The sequence below is a fragment of the Indicator indicator genome, chromosome 18 (genome assembly GCF_027791375.1).
Source record: "Indicator indicator isolate 239-I01 chromosome 18, UM_Iind_1.1, whole genome shotgun sequence".
NCBI classification, from domain to species: domain Eukaryota; kingdom Metazoa; phylum Chordata; class Aves; order Piciformes; family Indicatoridae; genus Indicator; species Indicator indicator.
This window is the reverse complement of record NC_072027.1, coordinates 14,618,563-14,638,365: the sequence shown is the minus strand read 5'-3', so window position 1 is coordinate 14,638,365 and position 19,803 is coordinate 14,618,563. Positions and strand designations below refer to the sequence as shown.

At 41.2% G+C, this 19,803-nt stretch overlaps 1 protein-coding gene across 1 annotated transcript in view; it reads left to right on the top strand.

Moving 5' to 3' along the window:
* Positions 1–19,803, top strand: part of WWC1 (WW and C2 domain containing 1) — a 70,239-nt gene that overhangs the window by 35,596 nt on the left and 14,840 nt on the right. Inside the window, exons 3-11 of the mRNA XM_054389066.1 lie at positions 699–902; positions 2,577–2,653; positions 3,573–3,652; positions 4,589–4,718; positions 5,267–5,413; positions 6,440–6,513; positions 11,843–12,085; positions 13,906–13,995; positions 16,332–16,861. Of these exons, the coding sequence (XP_054245041.1) occupies positions 699–902; positions 2,577–2,653; positions 3,573–3,652; positions 4,589–4,718; positions 5,267–5,413; positions 6,440–6,513; positions 11,843–12,085; positions 13,906–13,995; positions 16,332–16,861 (1,575 nt within the window). The remainder of the gene's footprint in view (positions 1–698; positions 903–2,576; positions 2,654–3,572; positions 3,653–4,588; positions 4,719–5,266; positions 5,414–6,439; positions 6,514–11,842; positions 12,086–13,905; positions 13,996–16,331; positions 16,862–19,803) is intronic.

Genomic DNA, 19,803 nt, shown 5'->3' with positions numbered 1-19,803 from the left:
CTCCTGTGTTCTGCAGTGATTTGCTGCTGTGCCTGCTTTCAGTGAAGGAAGTGTTTACTCCCCTTCTGAGATGCTGTTTATATAATGGCACTGTAGATGTTTCTCATGAATACACTCTGTGACTTAATGAGATTTTATTTTTACTTACCTATGGAATCTGAATGAAAAGGTTCTTTCCCCTTTTTAATAAAAGCCACTTGGCAGCCAAAGAGGATGGGCAGAATTATAATTGCTTTCATGTTTTCATTTGCAGTATAATGCAGTCATATGGCAGTGATGTTTTCTGAAAGTTGTTTTTTTGTCAGTGAAATGGTAGAAGTACTTTATTAGTAACGTCATAAAGCAGTTGCAATAAAGGTAAGTCGTAGCAGTCAGTGTCAGTATCTTAGAGCTCTTGTGTACATGCACTTGTGTGGGTGTTTTAAGAGGCAGACCCAGAATGGCTTCAGCAGCAGAGGAGCTGGAGAGGTGTACAATGATTTCACCACAAGTTCTTCTACACAGTGATTCAGCATGGCAGAGCTTATTGGAATTCATTGTGGAGCAATGGTAACCTCCGAACAAAAAAAGGAAGATGGCCTTATTCCACTTTTTTATTATGGGATGGTATTAAGGGGCCAAAAAAGGTGGAGCTTCTCCAGGCAGCAGCCCAAAGCTTGCAACCCTTTGATCTTGTCTCCTTATTGTTTCTCTCTAAGAAACTACACAGATAGAAGACCCTCGTGTGCAATGGCGGCGGGAGCAGGAGCATATGCTGAAAGACTACCTTGTCCTGGCCCAGGAGGCAATTGCTGCACAGAAGGAGATCTATCAAGTGAAACAGCAGAGGCTTGAGTTGGCCCAGCAAGAATACCGGCAGTTGCATGATGTTTGGGAACACAAACTAGGCTCACAGACCAGCTGTGAGTAGATAGTGAACTTTTATATAGTGCCTCTTAGTCTTGGATCTACTAGGGCAGTAGAATGCTTGAAGCTGGTCCTCTGATAGAGTGTTGGGATGTATTGTGCTGTGTCACTCTCCACGTTTGCCCACTTTGTCTCAAAAGTAACAGCTGCTTCTTTGATAAAGATAATTGTTAGTAAACACCACTGCAGTTGCCTCAGTCCCTGGAGTCAGTGTGCAAACTTTGCAGCATGAGCTTCAACAAAGGTGAAAGGATGTGGTCATTGGCTCAGTGGGAAAACAGTAAGTTATATGGTATTATTCTTAATTCACCTGTCCAAATAAAAAAGGCAAGGAGGCTCATCTCAGATTCCCAGGGCCTGTTGGATTTTGACATCCCAGGTAGCTGAGTGACTGTGTCAGGGAGCTAAGGGTCTGTGCTTTCTGCCATGTAAATCTAACATTGGTGGATTGTCTCTCTGTGTGTGAAGAACATTGCTTTGTGCTCCATATTCTTTGTCACACGAAGTATCAATACCTGTTGCTTCAAAAGTTCGTGCAGAAATGTTTATAGAAGGCCAAATTTCTTCCTTATTGTTACTGGTTACGAGCTGGAAAATCTCCAGAGGAGGACTTATTTCCTGCAAGTCTTCCAGATTTTTTTTTTTTCTAATGCTTCATACTGCAGACTTTTAATGTTCTTACTATAGCCATATCAGTGGACTGACCTCCCCTCACTTCACTGTTGCTGAGTTATGTCTTATGGTGGTCAACTCCACTGGCTAATCCTGTACCTGATGTTAAAAGCATTTAAATTATTTTCTGTCAATTTACTTGACTAGTCATCCCTGAAGAACAGTTTTTTGGTCTTTTCTTAAGTGCCTAAGTCCTGGTATAACAGAGCAGTGCACTAAGAACACTGTGAACCTGAATTACAGTGGTGTGATGCGTTCTGTCTTCAGAAGTACAACCAGACAGAGGTAGAAATGCTTTCCTATGTTTTATAGGGCATAAACTGATGGCTGCAAGGATCAAAGTATCTCCCTTGCTTGCAGCTACCACTTAACAACATTGCACGTTAGCGAGCTTCTGTATACCTTCTGAAGCCGAAGGGTTTCAACTGCTGCCAACAAGAGAATTCAGCTCTTAATGGGACCTTGATTTAATCCAGTGTGACACGTTACATGATTGGTCACGTCCTCAAGGCTGTGAGAAGGCTTGCATCACATTTTTTTCAGTTTCTTCTTCTTCTCTGAATGTTTAGAAACGAAGAAAAGCAGTGGATTGTTTACTCAACAAGAGAGTCTAAAGAGAAAGTAAACCTTTATGCAATGCCTGTCCCTTCAGTTCTGTAAAATGCCTTTGGAAATGCAGGAAGCAACACTGTTGAATGCAGTGAATATATCTGGGAGTCCTGAGTTAAGTGTGTTAACCTGGAACAAAGCGAGGCTTTGGAGATGAAGGGCATGCTCTGGCCTCTTTAGTGTACACTTTTTGTGGAATACTTGACTGCACTGTTGCCTTTTCCTTGCCTTTAAGAGTTGAAATCTGGCAAATAATCAAAAGGCCTATACCAGCAATGTGTGAAGAGCTGGGTGTGCTGTAGTGATGGGACATCTTAATCTGTGATGAGGCTGGTAGTAGAGCAGGGAGGAAGTTAAAGCTCCTAAACTGGGTGTTGTCTTTTTTCTAGTGCTCTCTGGCTCATCGTCAAGTTCCAAGTATGACCCAGAGATCCTCAAAGCAGAGATTGCCACTACAAAATCTAGGGTAAGTAGTACGAATGGACTTCTGATTGCCATGAGTAATCCGCAGATATTTCCAAACCTCTTGGCACGTACTGAAAGGAGATGCCAAAGCAGTTGAAAAAGCTAACGCTGCCATTTCTAATGTACAAGATAATTTATCAGAATTCTCAAATGTTACCTTCTTAAGGACTCGGAACACATTTTTTCCTTTAGACTTTAGACTTCCTTGGAAGCTGGCAGGACATCCTGCCACAGAGATATGCTGTGGGGTGTTGAGCTGCATGCTGGGTCTTCGGTGTGCTACAGCACTAGAGAGCTGCGAGTTCTCTCCAGAGACTGGCAGCTGTTTTGTCCTGTGCTTAGTGCGGGTTGTTAGCAGCAGCAGTGTGCACTCTCTTGCAGAGCTCGGTTTGGGAAGAAGAAAGGACTAAAGTAAAGTAGGTCAGTCTGGCCTCTGTAGAGGAATATAAAACAGCAAGCTGTAGGGTCAGTGGATTTACAATATGTATTATCATCCTGCTGTGTTCCTCATGCAGTGGGGCCTTTCAGTTTGGTATCTTGGAGGATGGTTTCTGTCACTGCCTTGTAACTCCTGTACTGATGCTTAATGTTTATTTTAATGACTGGCAAGGTTTAAACATTTCTGTGTCAAACTGATGTGTGATTTGTTCCTGTCTCTCTTGAGTTTTTCCTCTGCTTTTCCACTTGTGAGATTGGAACTTCCCTTGAGCCTTTTATTAACTGGTGTAGTAATCTGTGTACTGGGTAAAGCCCCAGTGGTAATGTTCTGATGAGGAGGCAGTCAGGGCTGTTGGCTGCTGTTGAGATGAACTGATTATCTCGAAACCTTGTTTAGAGAGTAACTTTTTAATTGAATGGGTAGTTCTGTACCTAAATATTCATATTAAAGGTCATTCTAAAAACACCTTGCTTTGCTGCAGGTTAATAAACTCAAGAGAGAAGTAGCTCACATGAAGCAAGAGCTTCAATACAAAGAACATGGATTTCAAACACTGAAGAAGTAAGTTTGTTCTCAAGATCTTATTTTCAGTGTAAAACATCTCTGCCTTGTAGTCCACCCCCTTCTACTTTTATAAATAGCTGCCTAAATAATGTAATCTGAAATATGTTGCTGCTGCTATCTTTAGGCATATGCAACTGAAAGCAGTACACAGCCATGGGAGTAGTTCTCTCAAATCAGTGCCTGTATGCAACTGACCACATCAGAGCTAACTTCGTGGCAAAAAGATTTTGAACCAGGATCTTCTCAGTTAAATGGTGTTCTGTTTTACTCAATATTGCTCAATGCAGATGGAACAGTACAGCCTCTTGTCTTAATTATTATAGCCATTGTTTTAGGGTGCTGGTTAAAAATATGGGGTGGACTAGAAGGGGAGAAAAGTTTCAGGTACTTATCTTTGTAAGATGAGACATCTGTCATGTTTCAAATTATTTCACTGCTTAAGATCTATTTATTATAAACATAAACTGCGGCAGAATTCCTTCAGGAAGAGGAAGGATAAGGCAGCTTGTAATTAGGTTGTGCAAGCAAATACATCCGTGCATGGCAGGTCTGTGCCTGGTTTTTGAAATCACGACAGAAAACAAGGGAATTCTCATAGATGGCACCATTGATCCTCCTCAGAAGCACGGTAACCAGTAGCAATCTGCCCAAACCTACTGTTCTGGGGGTTTTGCCTGAGTCTTTGTGCTCCCTAAGGAGCCAAAGAGAATGCATGGCTAAAATCAGAGCTCTGAAGCTTAACTTACTGCTGAGGGGAGTAACTCAGCTAGTGAGGGGTGGGGTTCCTTGTTCCTTCTGTTGTCATTGTTATACTTCAAGGTGTGTTCTTAAAAATTAAGGTCAAGATGCATATATGTAGGATGATTAAATTAACTGGACTTTTTATAAAGTTAGCTTAGTACATTTTTGTTTGTTTTTTAAACATCCATACAGAATCGACATGAAAATGTCTGATACTCAAGGTGGCTACAAACTTGATGAGGCACAAGCCATTTTAAATGAAATGAAAGCTCTCAAGAAGGCCATCACATCGGGGGAGAAGGAAAAACAAGACCTCATTCAGGTATTGTAAAAGGATGACTTGATTGTGTCTTGTGTCACCATAACTATCAGATTGAATTTCTGAGAAGTAATTTAAGTATTTTGTATTTCAGATATTTAAGTGAGAATTTTATTAACATACATTAGTTCTGTATTTTGGTTGGATGGCAGCCTTTTTCTTCCTCAGATCCTGGAAGTAAGGAAGTATAAAATACAGGAACTAATGTTAGCAAGCACTTGCTTAGCAATGAGTGTTTCTGTCAGGGTTTATCAGTGAGGAATGAACCAGTGTGACAGTGCTGTCACAAAACAGGGCTGGAGAAGCTGTGGAAGCACTGTAACCTGCTTGGTCTGCTGCCTCCAGCAGAGAACCTGTCTGTGCAGGCCAGACAGTGTGCTAATGCCTGTGGGCTCCTCTGTGCTCTTTGAGGTGCAGTCCAGCCATGCCTCTATGTTTGCAGAGTCTGAGCGCACACAGCAAACATGGTCAGATCTTAAGGCTAAAGCTATGTAACTGATGAGATACTTCGTGCAGGAGTCAGCTTACCTCATGACTTTTTGTGGTTTTAGAGCTTGGCCAAGTTAAAAGAAAGCTTTGTGAATGACAGAGGATCCCAGTCAGACCTGTGGACCAGCAGCGTGTCCGTGGAAAGCTCCAGCCCTTTGTTACCCCGGCAGTACCTGGATGTCAGCTCCCAGACTGATGTTTCAGGAAATGTGAGTAATGTATGAGAAACCAAGTGGATGGGGAGCCATTCCTCTGAACTGCATGTAGTGTACTGCCTTAGTACAAACTTCCAAGCACTTGCAAGTTATCTGTGAAATGATAGCTTCTCCTGGTTTGAACTTCAGTGTGGCCTCATTTTTGTGTTAACATATCTCTAAAGGCAAGCTGCTGTTTTCCTACACTATTAAACCAGCTCAGATGAGAATAAAAAGGAAGTTTTATTTTGCCTGGAGGTATAACTTCTTGTGATACAAATATTCCCTCAGCTCTTCATAGCAATGATATGCTACTAGGCAAGAAATATTCAGCAGCTATGTATGGGCTCAGCTCTAATGAGGACTCTTCCCTTAAGAGTATGTTTGGCTTTTAGTGTGTTATGAGTGGGAATGATGACATATTTGCAGGTATTTTGATGCCATCAAACACACTCGTAAACCACTTGTGCAAGATGATTATAACTGCCAGGCTGGTGCCAGTCTCAGAAAGGACTCAGTCAATGCTGTGGGTACATCCTGTGTCTCACAGGACATCACAGAAGCCTCTCCTGTGAACGTAAAACATTTGCAGTGCCTTTTGGTCAGGCCCACATATATGACTAAAGAACTTCAGAACTGGGCATGACGGGATGTTCCTTGTCTTTAAGGCTTTAAAACCAAAGCAAGATGTCATGCAAAACAAAATGCAAGGCAGCAATTAAAGATTGCAAATGGCATGCAAGAAGAAAAATTACAAAGCTATTTGTATGTGCATAAAAATAGAAACCTGGGATAGATGTGGTACATTTTCTGGTGAACTAAGCCAAAGGAAGTGTCCAAATCCTGTAGGTTTTTAAATATTTGAAGAAATCATTTTTTGAAAATATTATCAAATGTCATAATTTCTTGTTCTGTGATTGGTTTACCAAATGAATGAGCTTGACAGGAGCAAGTCTAACTTGTAACATTATCAGTTGCAGGAGGGAATATCAAAAGAGGAGTAGTTACAAAGTTGCTGATTTTATATATTTTCTGTTTCAGTTTATTACCAGCAGCAATAACCAGTTGGCTGAGAAAGTGAGATTACGCCTTCAATATGAAGAAGCAAAGAGAAGGTAATTCTTCAGGCTGTTGTAAGCTTTGGCTATCACACAGCTTATTCTGAATCTCTGTTTTGCTAGATCAGGTGTCACTCAGATTGAAGTCCAGCATTACTGATAAATAAACATGATAATCTTTGAGCCAGTGAGGCTGCAGGCTTTTTGTGCCAGTGCCTATCATTCAAGAAATAAATAACCATCCTAGAAATTACTAAGGAGTGACTAATACGTGAAGAATTCCATCTGACCACACCTGTGGAGACATAAGTGTTTTTGAAACCTGCTGCCAATGCTTCCCCATTCCTAATAAGGACACTGAATTGCAAGGCATTTCCTTGCCTTATTCAAAATGAAATGAATGTTTGCATGCCTTTAAGTCTGATAAGAAGAAATGTATATTGTGTTAACACCTGTGATAGTGTGGTCAGTGGCTACAGTTCCAGAACTTATCTGCTTATCAGTAAGAATGTGAGTGTTCACCCTTGTCCTCTTACTTGAGATCAATGAAGAACAGATTTTAAAATTTCATATCTACTTAACAGGCCAATTTAGCAAAAGTTTTCTCTATTTTAATAGAAAAAAGCTAAATCTACTATTTAAACAAAAAAATGCCAGGCATTATTATTTGAACTTTGACTGGCCTGGTTCCTGTTCAAGGACATAGCTATCAGTGGCAGTGACTTCAATTTTAACTGCTCTAAAGAGACTGCAATTCTGGAATAACCCACTTCAGATGCATGCTGCAAGCTGCACTTGAGGTATAGGAGAAGAGAAGGATTTTTCTCCAGTCTCTGGTTAGAGATAGAATCACAGAATGGCTTAGGTTGGAAGGAACCTCAGAGATAATCTACTCCAACCTCCCTGCCACAGGCAGGGAAGCCTCACAACTAGACTCAGCTGCTCAAGGCCTCATACAACCTGCCTTTGAACACCCACAGGAAGGAGGCATCCACAACCTCCCTGGGCAACCTGTTCCAGAGCCTTACCACCCTCACACTGAAGAATTTCTTTTTAAGATTCAGTCTAAACCTACTCTGCCTCAGCCTCAAATCATTCCCCCTTGTCCTGTTGCTAGACTCCCTTATGAAAAGTCCCACTTCAGCCTTTCTGTAGGATCCCTTCAGGTACTGGAAGGCAGCTCTAAGGTGCCCCCGGAGTCTTCTCTTCTCTAGGCTGCACAACCCCAGCTCCCTCAGCCTATCCTTACAACTGAGCTGTTTCAGCCCTCAGATCATCTTTGTGATCCTCCTCTGGACTTGCTTCAACAGCTCTGTGCCCTTCTTAAGATGGGGACAGCAGAACTGGATGTAGTTTTCGAGGTGGGGTCTCACAAGAGCAAAGGATTGTCTATTTTATCAATTCGAGATTTACCTAACTATCTTGACATTCAAATAATTCTGTGACTTTTAAAAACAAAATTATTAATCTTCCAGGTGCAGTAGTTATTTTTTCAGAGTTAAAATTACCTTTTACTTCTAAGCTTTGCTGAAGACTGCAGTTAATTCAGACTGACTTTATATCTTCAAACTGAAGTAGAACACTTTTACTTTAGCCTGTAGCTTTTCCAAGGAGGAGTGAGTGAATAATGACAAACCTGAGAAGATAATTAATACACTCTTTAAAATGAGACAGAACCCTATAAAGGCAGCAGAGTAATTCATTTGAAGTAATGGTAAAGGGCATACAACACAATCTAGCAGTTAAAGAAGGTTTGATATTTCATGTCTGTCTTAGGTTATCTATAGATTTTTCTGAAGAGTTTATATAACATTATCATGGTGAAAGATGGATATGAAGGGACATGAATAATTGATGCTAAAATGAAAAGGTGTTGAACTATCACAACACTGTGGTTTTGGTGTGGTCTTTAACAGAAGCTGCAGAAGCAAATACTTTGACTTGTTTTAAGCTGGAACAATACTATGGATATAGTGATGCACAAGGAACCTTCTGCTCCTGTGAAAATTGTTCCTGTCAATGTTAGAAGTGTTTCCTGTCCCTACAGCAACATATTAATATGTTCCAGAAGCACAATAGAAAAGCAAGTATTTCGCCCATGCACATATTATGAAGGGAGGCAAATGGTCAAAATACATCTTACTAGCTCTGCATTATCTGGAAATCAAGATAATCCCATATTAATGACTAGATTTATAAGGGGCTGATGATGTTGAAAGTGGATGGTAGCAGACAGGATTTGCATCATTGTGACCAGACTAAAGGCATAGATGTAGGTGACGGTCTTGCTGAATTCATCACACCAAATCTGTCAGGGTACAATTCTGTGTATTCCCTTACCCACCACTCGCCCTTAACTTCATTGGATTGGAAACTGGTAAATGGATATATGTCAAAACATTTCACTGCCACATCTCACACGGAAATGGCTACTGCAGCATAAATTCAATTAGAGATGCAACTAAATTAAGCTGTGCTATTTCAGTACCTCAGTTATGTGGCACTTGCAATCTGTGCACTGGTTTAGTTTCTTCAACAGTTAAACTTTCCTCTTGGGTTTTGTGTGTCTTCAGGGGTTGTAGAAGTATGTTTTATAATCTCCTAAAATGGAATATTTTACTGTTGCATTGAAACAATGGTGGGTATTTGGTCAGCTATTAGATCACACCTCCCACTTTTATTATTTTTTGGTCCTGAAGAATGGAAGCTGATCTGATATAGGATTATTAATTCCTGGTTGTGGATACACACCTTGATGTACTCCAAAGAGACTAAAAATTTTCATGTTATGCCTGTGTCACAGGTTAGTACCACCTGTCCCTCATGAAAAAAAGAGAGCCCTGCTATGACAATACATAAATCATCCTACTGCCTTTTCTAGATTAAAAGAAAACAGTTCAATAAAGTTTGAGAACCTTTTTTGTATTTTGTTCAGTCTTGCAAGCTAGTGGCCATTCAAAAAGGACAGTGTGACCAGAGCCCAGTATTGCTGGTTTCTTTGCAGTGCAAACCAAGCATGGCTCAGCAGTGATGTAGTTCAGGCTCTGTCAGTGAATGCTGAAGGGCTGGACTTTTCAGCCAAATACCAGGCAGTCTGCAAAGCATTTCTTTTGTAATGGTGCTGTTTTATCGGAAAAATAAACCTCCTTTTAACTGAGAAGGGGGAAAACAGTGGTTATTTACAAAAGGTAAAACTCGAGGTTAGTTTAACAAAGCTGTTGGACTCAGAAATGCATAGAGAACAAATTCCAGTGGAAAAGCCATATCCATGCAAACGTATGCCAAAAGTGATCAGATGAATGCCAACCAATCCTCTTAAACTCATATCCCTTCAAAATGCACAGAGGAATTCTTGGATTACGAATTAATGCCACTGTTAATTCTTCGTTGGTGCACAGTATTGCACTTAATCAGGCACTCAAAACAAAACCGCTCCTAAGAATACCTAAAAATAGTTGAACTGAATATCTATCAATTATGGAACTTTAATTTGAGTAAGCAACCTGCTGTGGGAAATGAGTTTACAGAAGTGAGGCTTCTCTTCAGAAAGGTGATCTCTAGTCTTCTCTCCTATGATGGGGGAGGCAGGTCAGTCTGTGTGAGCCTAATCCTTCACAGGCTCTCTCGGGGCTCGAGTTCCTCTTGGCCTCCAGAGCTTTGAAGACAAAGCTTTATTCTTCAAGGGTATTCAGCAGTCATGTAGCTGCTGCTGCTGCCCAGATCTGCATCTTATTACCTATTCCACACACTTTGATTTTGCTAGCTGGTGTTGAATTTGCTGTGTGCCTGCATGTGTGGTGGTATTCTGGAGGAGTGTGCAGCATCCTGTGCACTTCTGTAGCATAAACCAGGTTCTAGAAAGGGATTAATCCATCTTAATAGCTGTAACTATTGTGCCCAATTTAAGTCCAGTAATTCTGTCACCAGATCACAAATCCCTTTTCAAAGGGAGATGAATATTTGACTCATTTTACACATGGAGCATTTCACTTCCATTTCTTATATATTTACTACACCTGAGTGAGCAATTAACCTGAGTTAATCATGTGAAGGGGCCTGTGTGCCTTGAATCTCTGGTCTTCAGTCAGATGAATTATTTTTGCAAATATCTTGCCTTATACTGCAAGATAGTCCCCATTTGCCTTCTAAGATTTTGCAATTTCTCCACCCCAGCACATTCTGCCCTCCCCATTCACTGCTCCCTACTCAACCATTTTTGATTAGGAGTTCCAGAAATGCAAGTCTTTGGTAACTCTTACTAAACTCTATCTGTGCTATTGATCAGTACTATGATCGTCCTGCCAGGTCATGAAGAGTTTTAGGTCAATGAGAGCAAAGGAGACAGCTTCCTTTGGGAAGACTGACATTACTGCTTTTCATTCTGTATACTGGCCTGCTGCTGTTTTTTATGCTCCCCTCTGTATGTTTCATTGCAAAGCTGACCATTTGTGAAGCTGACAGAGCAGCTCAGGTAGTTGGGAAACCGGGAATGGGCAGATAGTTGGCGTGAGTTACCTGCTGTGAGCTGTGTTTTCTTCTGCTGTCAATCAAAGCTCTTGATAAATTCTACATCTGTATTGCTGTTGCTTTCAGTAATCATCTTTCCTTCCTGAGATAATGTGATATGGTGCTGAAGAATTAATGATACAGATTTGAAATCTGGAATGATGCCTCTAATGAAAGCAGACTTTCATGCAAATAAGCAGCTCTAGATTTGGGTAGGATCATGTTGCCTCTTTGTGGTAGGTTGAATTTTAAAGGCATAGCCTGAAACTACCACACTCTTTGAGTGTTTGCATCTTCAGGTGCATGCTGCACCAGTAGTGGCACAGCTCTGTGGTGTGTCCAAAAGGCTTTGTGTTGAGTCAATAGTTGGATTCTCCAAGTAGCAGTATGCATATAATTAGCTTCCTCACTGTAAAGGCAAATCTAGTTACTTTGAGTATCCACTGCTATCTCTCGGCTTATCTGAATCATATACAAACAGTATCTAGTTTTTTCCATTAAAGTGATTGAAGATCAGATATTTAGCACATGATATTCCCCACACCAAGTACTGTGAGGCATATGGCACTCCTTATATTTTACCTGACAGCTTCTTTAGAGATCCAGAACTTCTGTTACACTGTTCCATGACTGGTAGACACTGCAGGTTAGCTAGAGACTTGACCCAAGTTGAAATCTCTTTTTACATGTCAACCTCCCAGCAGTGCTGTCGCTTGACAGTGCCCTGGTAAAGAGGGCATGAGACTGAGGGGAGTTGTCCTAGATCTGAGAGCCTTCTTCAGGGCAAGATATTCTTGGTCCTGGTGCACCTTTGTGTGCCTGGAGCAGGAGCTCAGACACTCCTCATGGAATAACTGCTTTTTCTCGGTTGTTTTTGCAGAATAGCAAACCTGAAAATACAACTGGTTAAGCTTGACAGCGAGGCCTGGCCTGGTGTGCTGGACTCGGAGCGAGATCGTCTGATATTAATTAATGAGAAGGAGGAGCTCTTAAAAGAAATGCGATTTATTAGCCCCAGAAAATGGACTCGAGGAGAGGTGGAAAAACTGGAGTCAGAGAGAAGGCGCCTGGAGGAAGATCTTCAGGCTGCTAGAGACACTCAGAGCAAAGCTCTAACTGAGAGGTAGGTTACTGGGCATAGGACACGTCTTGCCTTCTTGGACAAGAGGTAATCAAGAGCAAGCAGCAGCATCCCATGGCTGAATGCTGGTAGCAGTGTGCCCTCAGATTTCCAGGACACTTTCTCCTTACAAGATTTCTGAAATCATCTCCTAAAGAAACCACCTGCAAGTCGTACTCCCCATGTGGGAAAGGTCATTGTCCTACGAATGTATCTTCTATGAGAATAGAAGAAATGCTCTAAATAGCCCAGTGTCATGTTAGTGTACTATACTGTTTCTGTATGCAGCCAGCACCTCGCAGCAGCTCCTACAGTTCCTGTGCAGTCTGGAGCTTGGTAAATGTCAACAGATGGAATTTAAATTTTTTTAAATTTGTTTGTTCTGAGCATCCTTGTATGTGATTCCTGTAGGAACTGGTATTTGACAGGGCTGTGGGAGTTGCATGGAATATCCTGTGAATCTCAACTATCTGCAAAAAATGCCAACTATCTTTCCTAATTTCACTTGTGTAGCAGGGGATGATCTCACGGGAAAGTACCATGAGGATGAATACAGAATTAGGCGTTGCCTGCAAGTGCTTTACAGTCTGGATGCATTGGCATGGGTGGCTCTGGCAGTATTGCTTTTAGCTGCAGTCTCTTTGTTATGTATGGAGTAGGCATGTTGCATTCGCTCTCTCTGTGGCTTCATATTTTCATTTCTTCTACATGCTCAGTGTCCAGAGCGCAGATTTTTCACAGTTTTATCATGCTGGGAAAAAAAAAATCATAGAATCACTAAGGTTGGAAAAGACTTTTGAGTCCAACTGAAATCCAACTACCATCACCACTAAACTATATCCTGAAGCACTATCTACATGTTTTTTGAACACCTCCAGGGATGGGAGACTCCACCACCTCCTTGGACAGCCTGTTCAAACACCTCACCACTCTCTACTAATTAGTAAAGGTTTTCCTGGTGTTCAATCTAAACCTCCCGTGGCACAACTTAAACCCATTTCCTCTCATCCTATCACTTGTTACTTGGGGGAAGAGACCAACACCAGCCTCCCTCTAACCTCCTTTCAAGTAGTTGTAGAGAGCAATAAGATCTCCCCTTAGCCTTCTCATCTCCATCTCCCTCAGCTGCTCATGATATGACATGTCCTCCAAACCATTCACTGGCATCTTGGATGTTTCAAATGCAGGACTTTTACCAGCCTGAAAAAAATCTATGATTCAACAAAAGCACTTTCATATGTGATTTTTAGGAATGTGTGCCTGTTCTAGTATGCCAAAGAAATAGCTTGGTTATTGCGAAGGATTTCTTGTCCAGAGGCCTGTTAAGTTAGTGTATGAGAACCCAAGTGCACTTGTTTCTGTTTCAAACTAGTTCAGGTGTGAAATAAAACTGAGATGTTGCTGAACTCCATAATTTGTGTAAAGATGTAACAAGGTAGTTAATAACTAAATCATGTAAACCTTGATCATCCTTAGACCTTACTGAAAGCAACTGAAAACATTTACACTTAATGCCACAGTAGTAAAAGAATGCAATAATGTATAGTGAGCAAAATCTGCTGGGCATTTTTGAGGCCTGATCCTAGAAACATTAACTTGTGTAGTACTAGCTGCAATTATTTTCCTTTTTGTGAATGTTAGTCCCATGTTTTAAGAGTATTGAATGTTGGTAAACACCTACACATCTTGACTAAATTCTGTCCCTATTGTGTATTCTTACTAACTTTTGTCGGATTTCTTAGGAAAAAAATACCTTTCCTCTACTCCTGTTTTTCAGTAGTAAATGCTGCTTTAGCTCATCTTTTTCTTCTGCCTTCTCTTAGATTGAAGTTGAGTAGCAAAAGAAATCAACTAGTCCGAGAACTGGAAGAAACAACACGATTAGTTGCCATGTTGCACACCCAGCTGAAAAGGTAAGTAACCTTTGACAGAAGTCAATGTGTAACTGCCTTTCTCTGCTAACAATTTCATCTGCCAGCTGAGAGGTCCAAAAGGCTTCTTAGTTAGTGACCTAAGACCCCTGTGTTCAATGGAAAAGGACTTCTCAAGGATTATGTCCCACTCAGTTTAGATGGAAGTTTTAGAATGGGATAAATAACCTTGTGGTGGTGCCTTTGACCAGAAGGGGTTTGTGCAATCCCTTCTGGTTTGGACGTGAAACATTTAGGTGACTAAGGATAGCTGAGATTTTTTTTTTCCTACGAATATTTGAAATCTTGAAGTATTCTATTAAAATATGTTAAAGACATCTTACCACACACAGGAAGTGAAATGAATCTTAGTAATGCAACTACATGTTAACGTATGTCATGACACTGCTTCTCTAAATTAATTGCAAGTGTGCTGTTTGGTGCAGTGTAGACAATATATTGAGATATCCCTGAATCTCCTCTCGTTTGTTGAGTATATAAAAATGTTTCTGCAGTTGTAATGTTGTCTGGTTGTTTGGACTGCAGTTTTGGGAGAGCATAGGATTACTGTTTGCAGAGAAACGCATGACTGCAGGCAGTAAGGCCAGATAATCATTAGTAAAACTGTTTTTATCTTTTTGATTAGGAAGAGAGTTTGGTGGGGGTTTTGTTTGGTTGAGGTTTCTCTCGTCAGTGTGTACTGAATTTACTCTGTTTGTAGCCTCTGCTGCATTTGGATTCTGTTTCATTTTGTGAAGATGACACCGAAAAGACTGGAAAGAAACCATAGTGCAAGACTGACATGTAAATAAGCCACCATGAAGAATAGCTATCTGTGATGCTCTTATGCAATGGAAATGCATCATATTTTCATGTCATCTAGCTGATTAGGGATACTTTGAGGTGACCAAGAAGCATGTCAAACTAATTTCTTCCTGACTATGCACCCAGTGTCCTTGGCATGTTCCTTCATAAGAATAATCATTTGTTATTAACCCCATAATGCAAATGTCTGGCATTCAAAGGTATGCACAAAATGAAGTTGAGCCCAGTTTGCTGACAGGGAAAGGATTAATTAACCCCCTCCTCCCTTCTCATAGTGAAATACACTGAAAAGTTGTAAATTTATTAGTCCTTGCCAAAATACAAAAATATCTAGCATGTTTCAGTTATGTTTCACCCAAAAGCTTTTCTGTGTGAATGTGATACAGTCCACATCTGTCATAAAAATTCAGAAGACATTTTGTGCTCAAAAATTCTACTAAATTCTGCATACTTGTCTTTTTCTCATAAGGTCGTAGGCATAATTATACAAATGCAGGTTCTAGATTTTACTCCAAAAATAAGGGATTATTAGGCTTAGTGACATCCTCACTGTTTTTCAGTGGGGCAACTTAAACCACTTTATACATATACAGAAATTTTTCAGTGGCTAATCGATATCTGAAGTGGGGGTGAGGGTCTTGAAACAGTCAGTAAGGAGCAAGGTATTAAATATCTAGAGCAGGAGTGTTGGTTTAAATGGAACTTCTGGGAATGGTCTATGTTGCAGTCAGTAATGGAATATTTGTTGCATCTTGGGTTTTGAGCATAACAGTGTTATGTGCTGTCTGGGCTTTCTCATCTGAACAGAGTTCTGTTCAGCACCTGCTTAAAATTGATTTTGCTGTCAGTTATATTCTAAACCCAGACCTCTAGGGATAAAGAATTTGTGTGAACTGATTTCACAGCCTAGCCTCATCTCTTTCCCTTGCTCAGCTGGCCCTGGATTCCATGTAGCAGTCTTTCACATAGGTAAATCCTGCCAGTTTCCTGGTAACTACTGGTTGTTGTGATCTCTAAGGGCCAGTTCCAGGCAGCTGTGGGTCTGAGATTGAGGCAAACGCAAGAAAATTTCCATATGGTCAGACAGTTTAATGCAATAACTTCATTGTCTGCATGAGCCTTGCTAGTTTTGTGGTATGCTTTGGAAATTAACAGGACCCATAGTATGTTTTCTCTAGATAGATGTGGGAGGAGAATGCTGTCACTAATTTTAATTTATTTGAAACTATTCATTAGAGTTGTTTTGGACTAAATAAGGACTCTTACTAGGTTGACATGGTGAGTAAAAAAAAAAAAAAAACAAAAAAAATGTAGGAACTGTTTCATTTAATTGAAAAGTGACCCAACTGTTCTACTGGGTAGACTGTGATTCTGGATTGTTGTGGGGACTAATGCGTATGGCCTGAGCTAACAAAGCAAAAAGTACTGCATGGGCTTAGAGATCAGCTGATACTGCAGCATTTTGCCGAGAATTAGGAGATACAGTATGATGATTTTCTGACTTGTTTCCTCAGTCTTTCCACCAGCATGCTTTCCCTCTCCTCAAGCAGCAGCCCTGGTTCTCTTGCATCTAGCAGAGGATCTCTTGCCACCTCCAGCCAGGATTCATCCACCTCAGCCAGTTTCACTGATCTCTACTATGAGCAGTTGGAGCAGTTGGACTCGGACTATCAAAACAAGCTTGACTTGCTCTTAGAAGGAGCCACTGGATTTCGACCCTCAGGCTGTATCACCACTATTCACGAAAATGAAGTGGCAAAACCACACAAAGCAGACACCACCAGTCGTGTACAGGCTCTGAGATCTTTGTCTGGTACTCCAAAATCCATGACATCACTATCTCCAAGGTCATCGCTCTCTTCTCCATCTCCACCTTGCTCCCCACTGGTGATAGACCCACTCCTAACTGGTGATGCCTTTTCAAGCCATATGGATTTTGATGATGCAGAGATAAGTACAAATTTCTCAGAACTCACCCTGAACAGTGGGAGTGGCAACAGTAGACTGGAAGAGCCTAGAGCAGGAGATAAACATCTAGGTCAAGGTATGATAACAAGCTATCTGCATGCACATGCAAGCATTTATTTTTAATGTTGTTTATAAAACAAGGGAGTATTTCAAAAGCTGTCTGTTATCTTGATGTCTTTGTGTTGAAAAGTGTGTTCAGCTGTGTGTTCCATCTTGCTTGGGACAAAGGGGTTTAATTTGTACATAAAAAATCCTGCTGAGCTGATGAGTCTTGCAGGGGACAGCATCTAGGTGTTTTTGTTGTCTACTTATATGCACGTATACACAAACTACAGGGATTTCATATGCAAATACAAATCGTGGTGGGATTCCTGGTTTAATTTGGCACTAAACTATTCTGAATGTCAACTAGTGTTTTGGGTCTGGGAGGCACATACTGACACAGACTTTTTGGGCGTGCATTTGAAGAAAGCTGGGGAAGCCATTTAGTTTAACAGTTAACAAATGATAATTAAAACCCTTCCCCATCACCTCAGGAAGCACAATGGCTTGCTCTGGTTGCCAGTAAATCAGTAGCAATGAATTTATTAACTTCAGCTGAGCAGCCATGTCAAGGCTGTGCTTGAATTTCTGATGGTTTGAGGGGGATGGTCTCTTAGCAACAAAAACGTGGTTAGATTGTGAGCATGATAAAGTAAGACATTTGGAGATAGTGGATGTTCTCATACATGCATATGGCTTACTGGTGGGTGGGAAGGGTTTGTCCTTTTTTAGGACAATGGCTGGGCTGATGTGGATGGGAAACAGCAGTCAGGGCACTTGTGCTAGGGCCTGCCTGAAGCCCTTGTGACAGTAGTTGGGTTAAATCCAATAGAGATGAGTGAAATGCCTGGCTTCATAACTCCAGTGAAGAAGAGCTTTAGAGGCAGTATAAACTTGCACAGGCAATGCAGTTTGGTTTTCATCGATTATAAACCAGCCAGAGAGAATAAAGGGAACTAGCACCATGTTATCGCTTCTGCCTTGAGGAAGCTGGCACTATTTGAAATACAATCAAAGACACAAATATAGATCTTCCCTCTTGACCTCCCATTTTTCTGTAAGCAAGAGGTATTATGCATTTGAGTAGGAAACACTAATTATTCCTATTAGAACTGGGCACTGATTAGTTTTAACCTTTTTAGCTCTTTGAGATTTGTCAGGGCTGTTAAAGTGAAAGCTCAGGTGTTAAGCAGATTAAGTGATTATTGCTGTTAGCCAGTCAGCAGACAAAATAATCACCATAAGTAGTTTATTTCAGGGCAATAATGAGATGAGATTTTGCTCCTCAGGCATTTTGGGGGGGAGTTGCTGTAACACCCGAAACACAGTGGCTGGATCTGGGGTGGTCAGTACTTGGCCTCATGGGCAAATCATGCTCACGTGTTCCTGTAAGTAGAGCTGAATAGCATATATCTGAGGGATTTGGGGGTTGTTTCTCTTAGAACAGAACCTCTGCTACCTTTGAGGCTGAAATAAGGCTTCTTCCCTCACCCAAATGATGCCTGAGTGATTTAGGGTGAAACTAAGGAAACCCTGGAATCTGGCAGTGTCTGGCTTTATCTGAGGAAGTGAAGTGGATAAAAAGATAGTGTTTGAGGTGGCTCTCCACAGCCAGGTCATGGTGTGGCCAGGAGAGGCCATGGGAGGGAGGATGGCAGAAAGTGAAAAGCAAACTTTAAATTCTTGATATGAGTGGAAAAAATGGTGAAAAAACATAGGAAGTGTTATCTGCACTATTTGGAAATACAGAAGAGAGTTGAGTTGGTTCTGAACTCTTCCATAAACTTTCTTTTTAGTCTGGTACCTCTTTAGAAAATTAAGGCCTCAGAAAGAAAACCCAAATTTTGTGTTAATTAGCGAGATTCAGTGACTGTAAGACTCACAGGACTGAGCTTCCAAGTCTTTTGCAAAAGGAAGTATAGAAAAGGATGGCTACACAGTGAATCCTTTTCAGGGAACCATTCCTCTTCATTTGAATTTGCACTCTAGCATCCTGCTGTACAAACTGATACCCACTTAACTGCTGAGGTTTATGTACCCTCTGCATTTGCCCGCCTTGGCTGCAAGGTGCTCAGGTGAAGGGTCCAAAAATGAAAGCTTTCTGGGTTGAAATGACAAGATGGTATTGGTAATCAAAGGAGAAAAAGAGGTTAAGCATGTGGAAACGAACCAGTGGTGTCCTTCCCAGTAAGCAAGCCTCATGCAAATGAATTCCTGGAATGGCATTTCTGGGACTGGTAAGTAAAACTCAAAAACTTCATCTGGAAACACAGCCAGCAGGGAAGAAATTATTTTCATATTAAAACTATGGAATAGAAGGTAGAAAGCAGCCCTGAAGGAAGAAGAAACATAGTTTTGACACATACCTCCCAGCACAGGCTGTGATCAGGAATGCAGCAGCAGCCAGGCCTTTATACATATCAGGAGGGAGGATGGATTAAACTGTGAGTGCCTGTGTTAAATAGAGCCATTTCTTTTAGTTAATGACTGATATACTGCCTTGGAGATGCTGACTTTTATTCATCTTGTTTAGCCTCTGGGGAAAAGGTCTGGACATTGATTTCTACCATAGGAACACCAAAAGGAAAAACACCATTCAATAGTAGAGCCAGAAGCCCATCAGACTGATGGGCTGAAACTGCACATGTGCACTCCATAAGTTGGTGCTACCTGGAGCACCCTCAACTGTTGATTGTAGATCAAGTCCTTATATTATTTCCTGGCTGGAGCTTGCACACATTTTGCACCAAGTTTTTTTGCAAAGCTGTTTCTACTTTAAGTGGCTTTGGAGACCTGCTTTCCTAAGGGTACAGGAAAGAGGGACCACTTCTGAAAGATGAAAGCCCCTTGGGGAGGAACACATTGTGCCATTTCTGCCCCAGTGTGACAACATGGCACCTCCTCGCTCTTGGGGCACGCCTCCCAAAGACCTGACAGTGAGGGAGAGCTAAGAGCTGAGTACATCCCAGTGTTCAT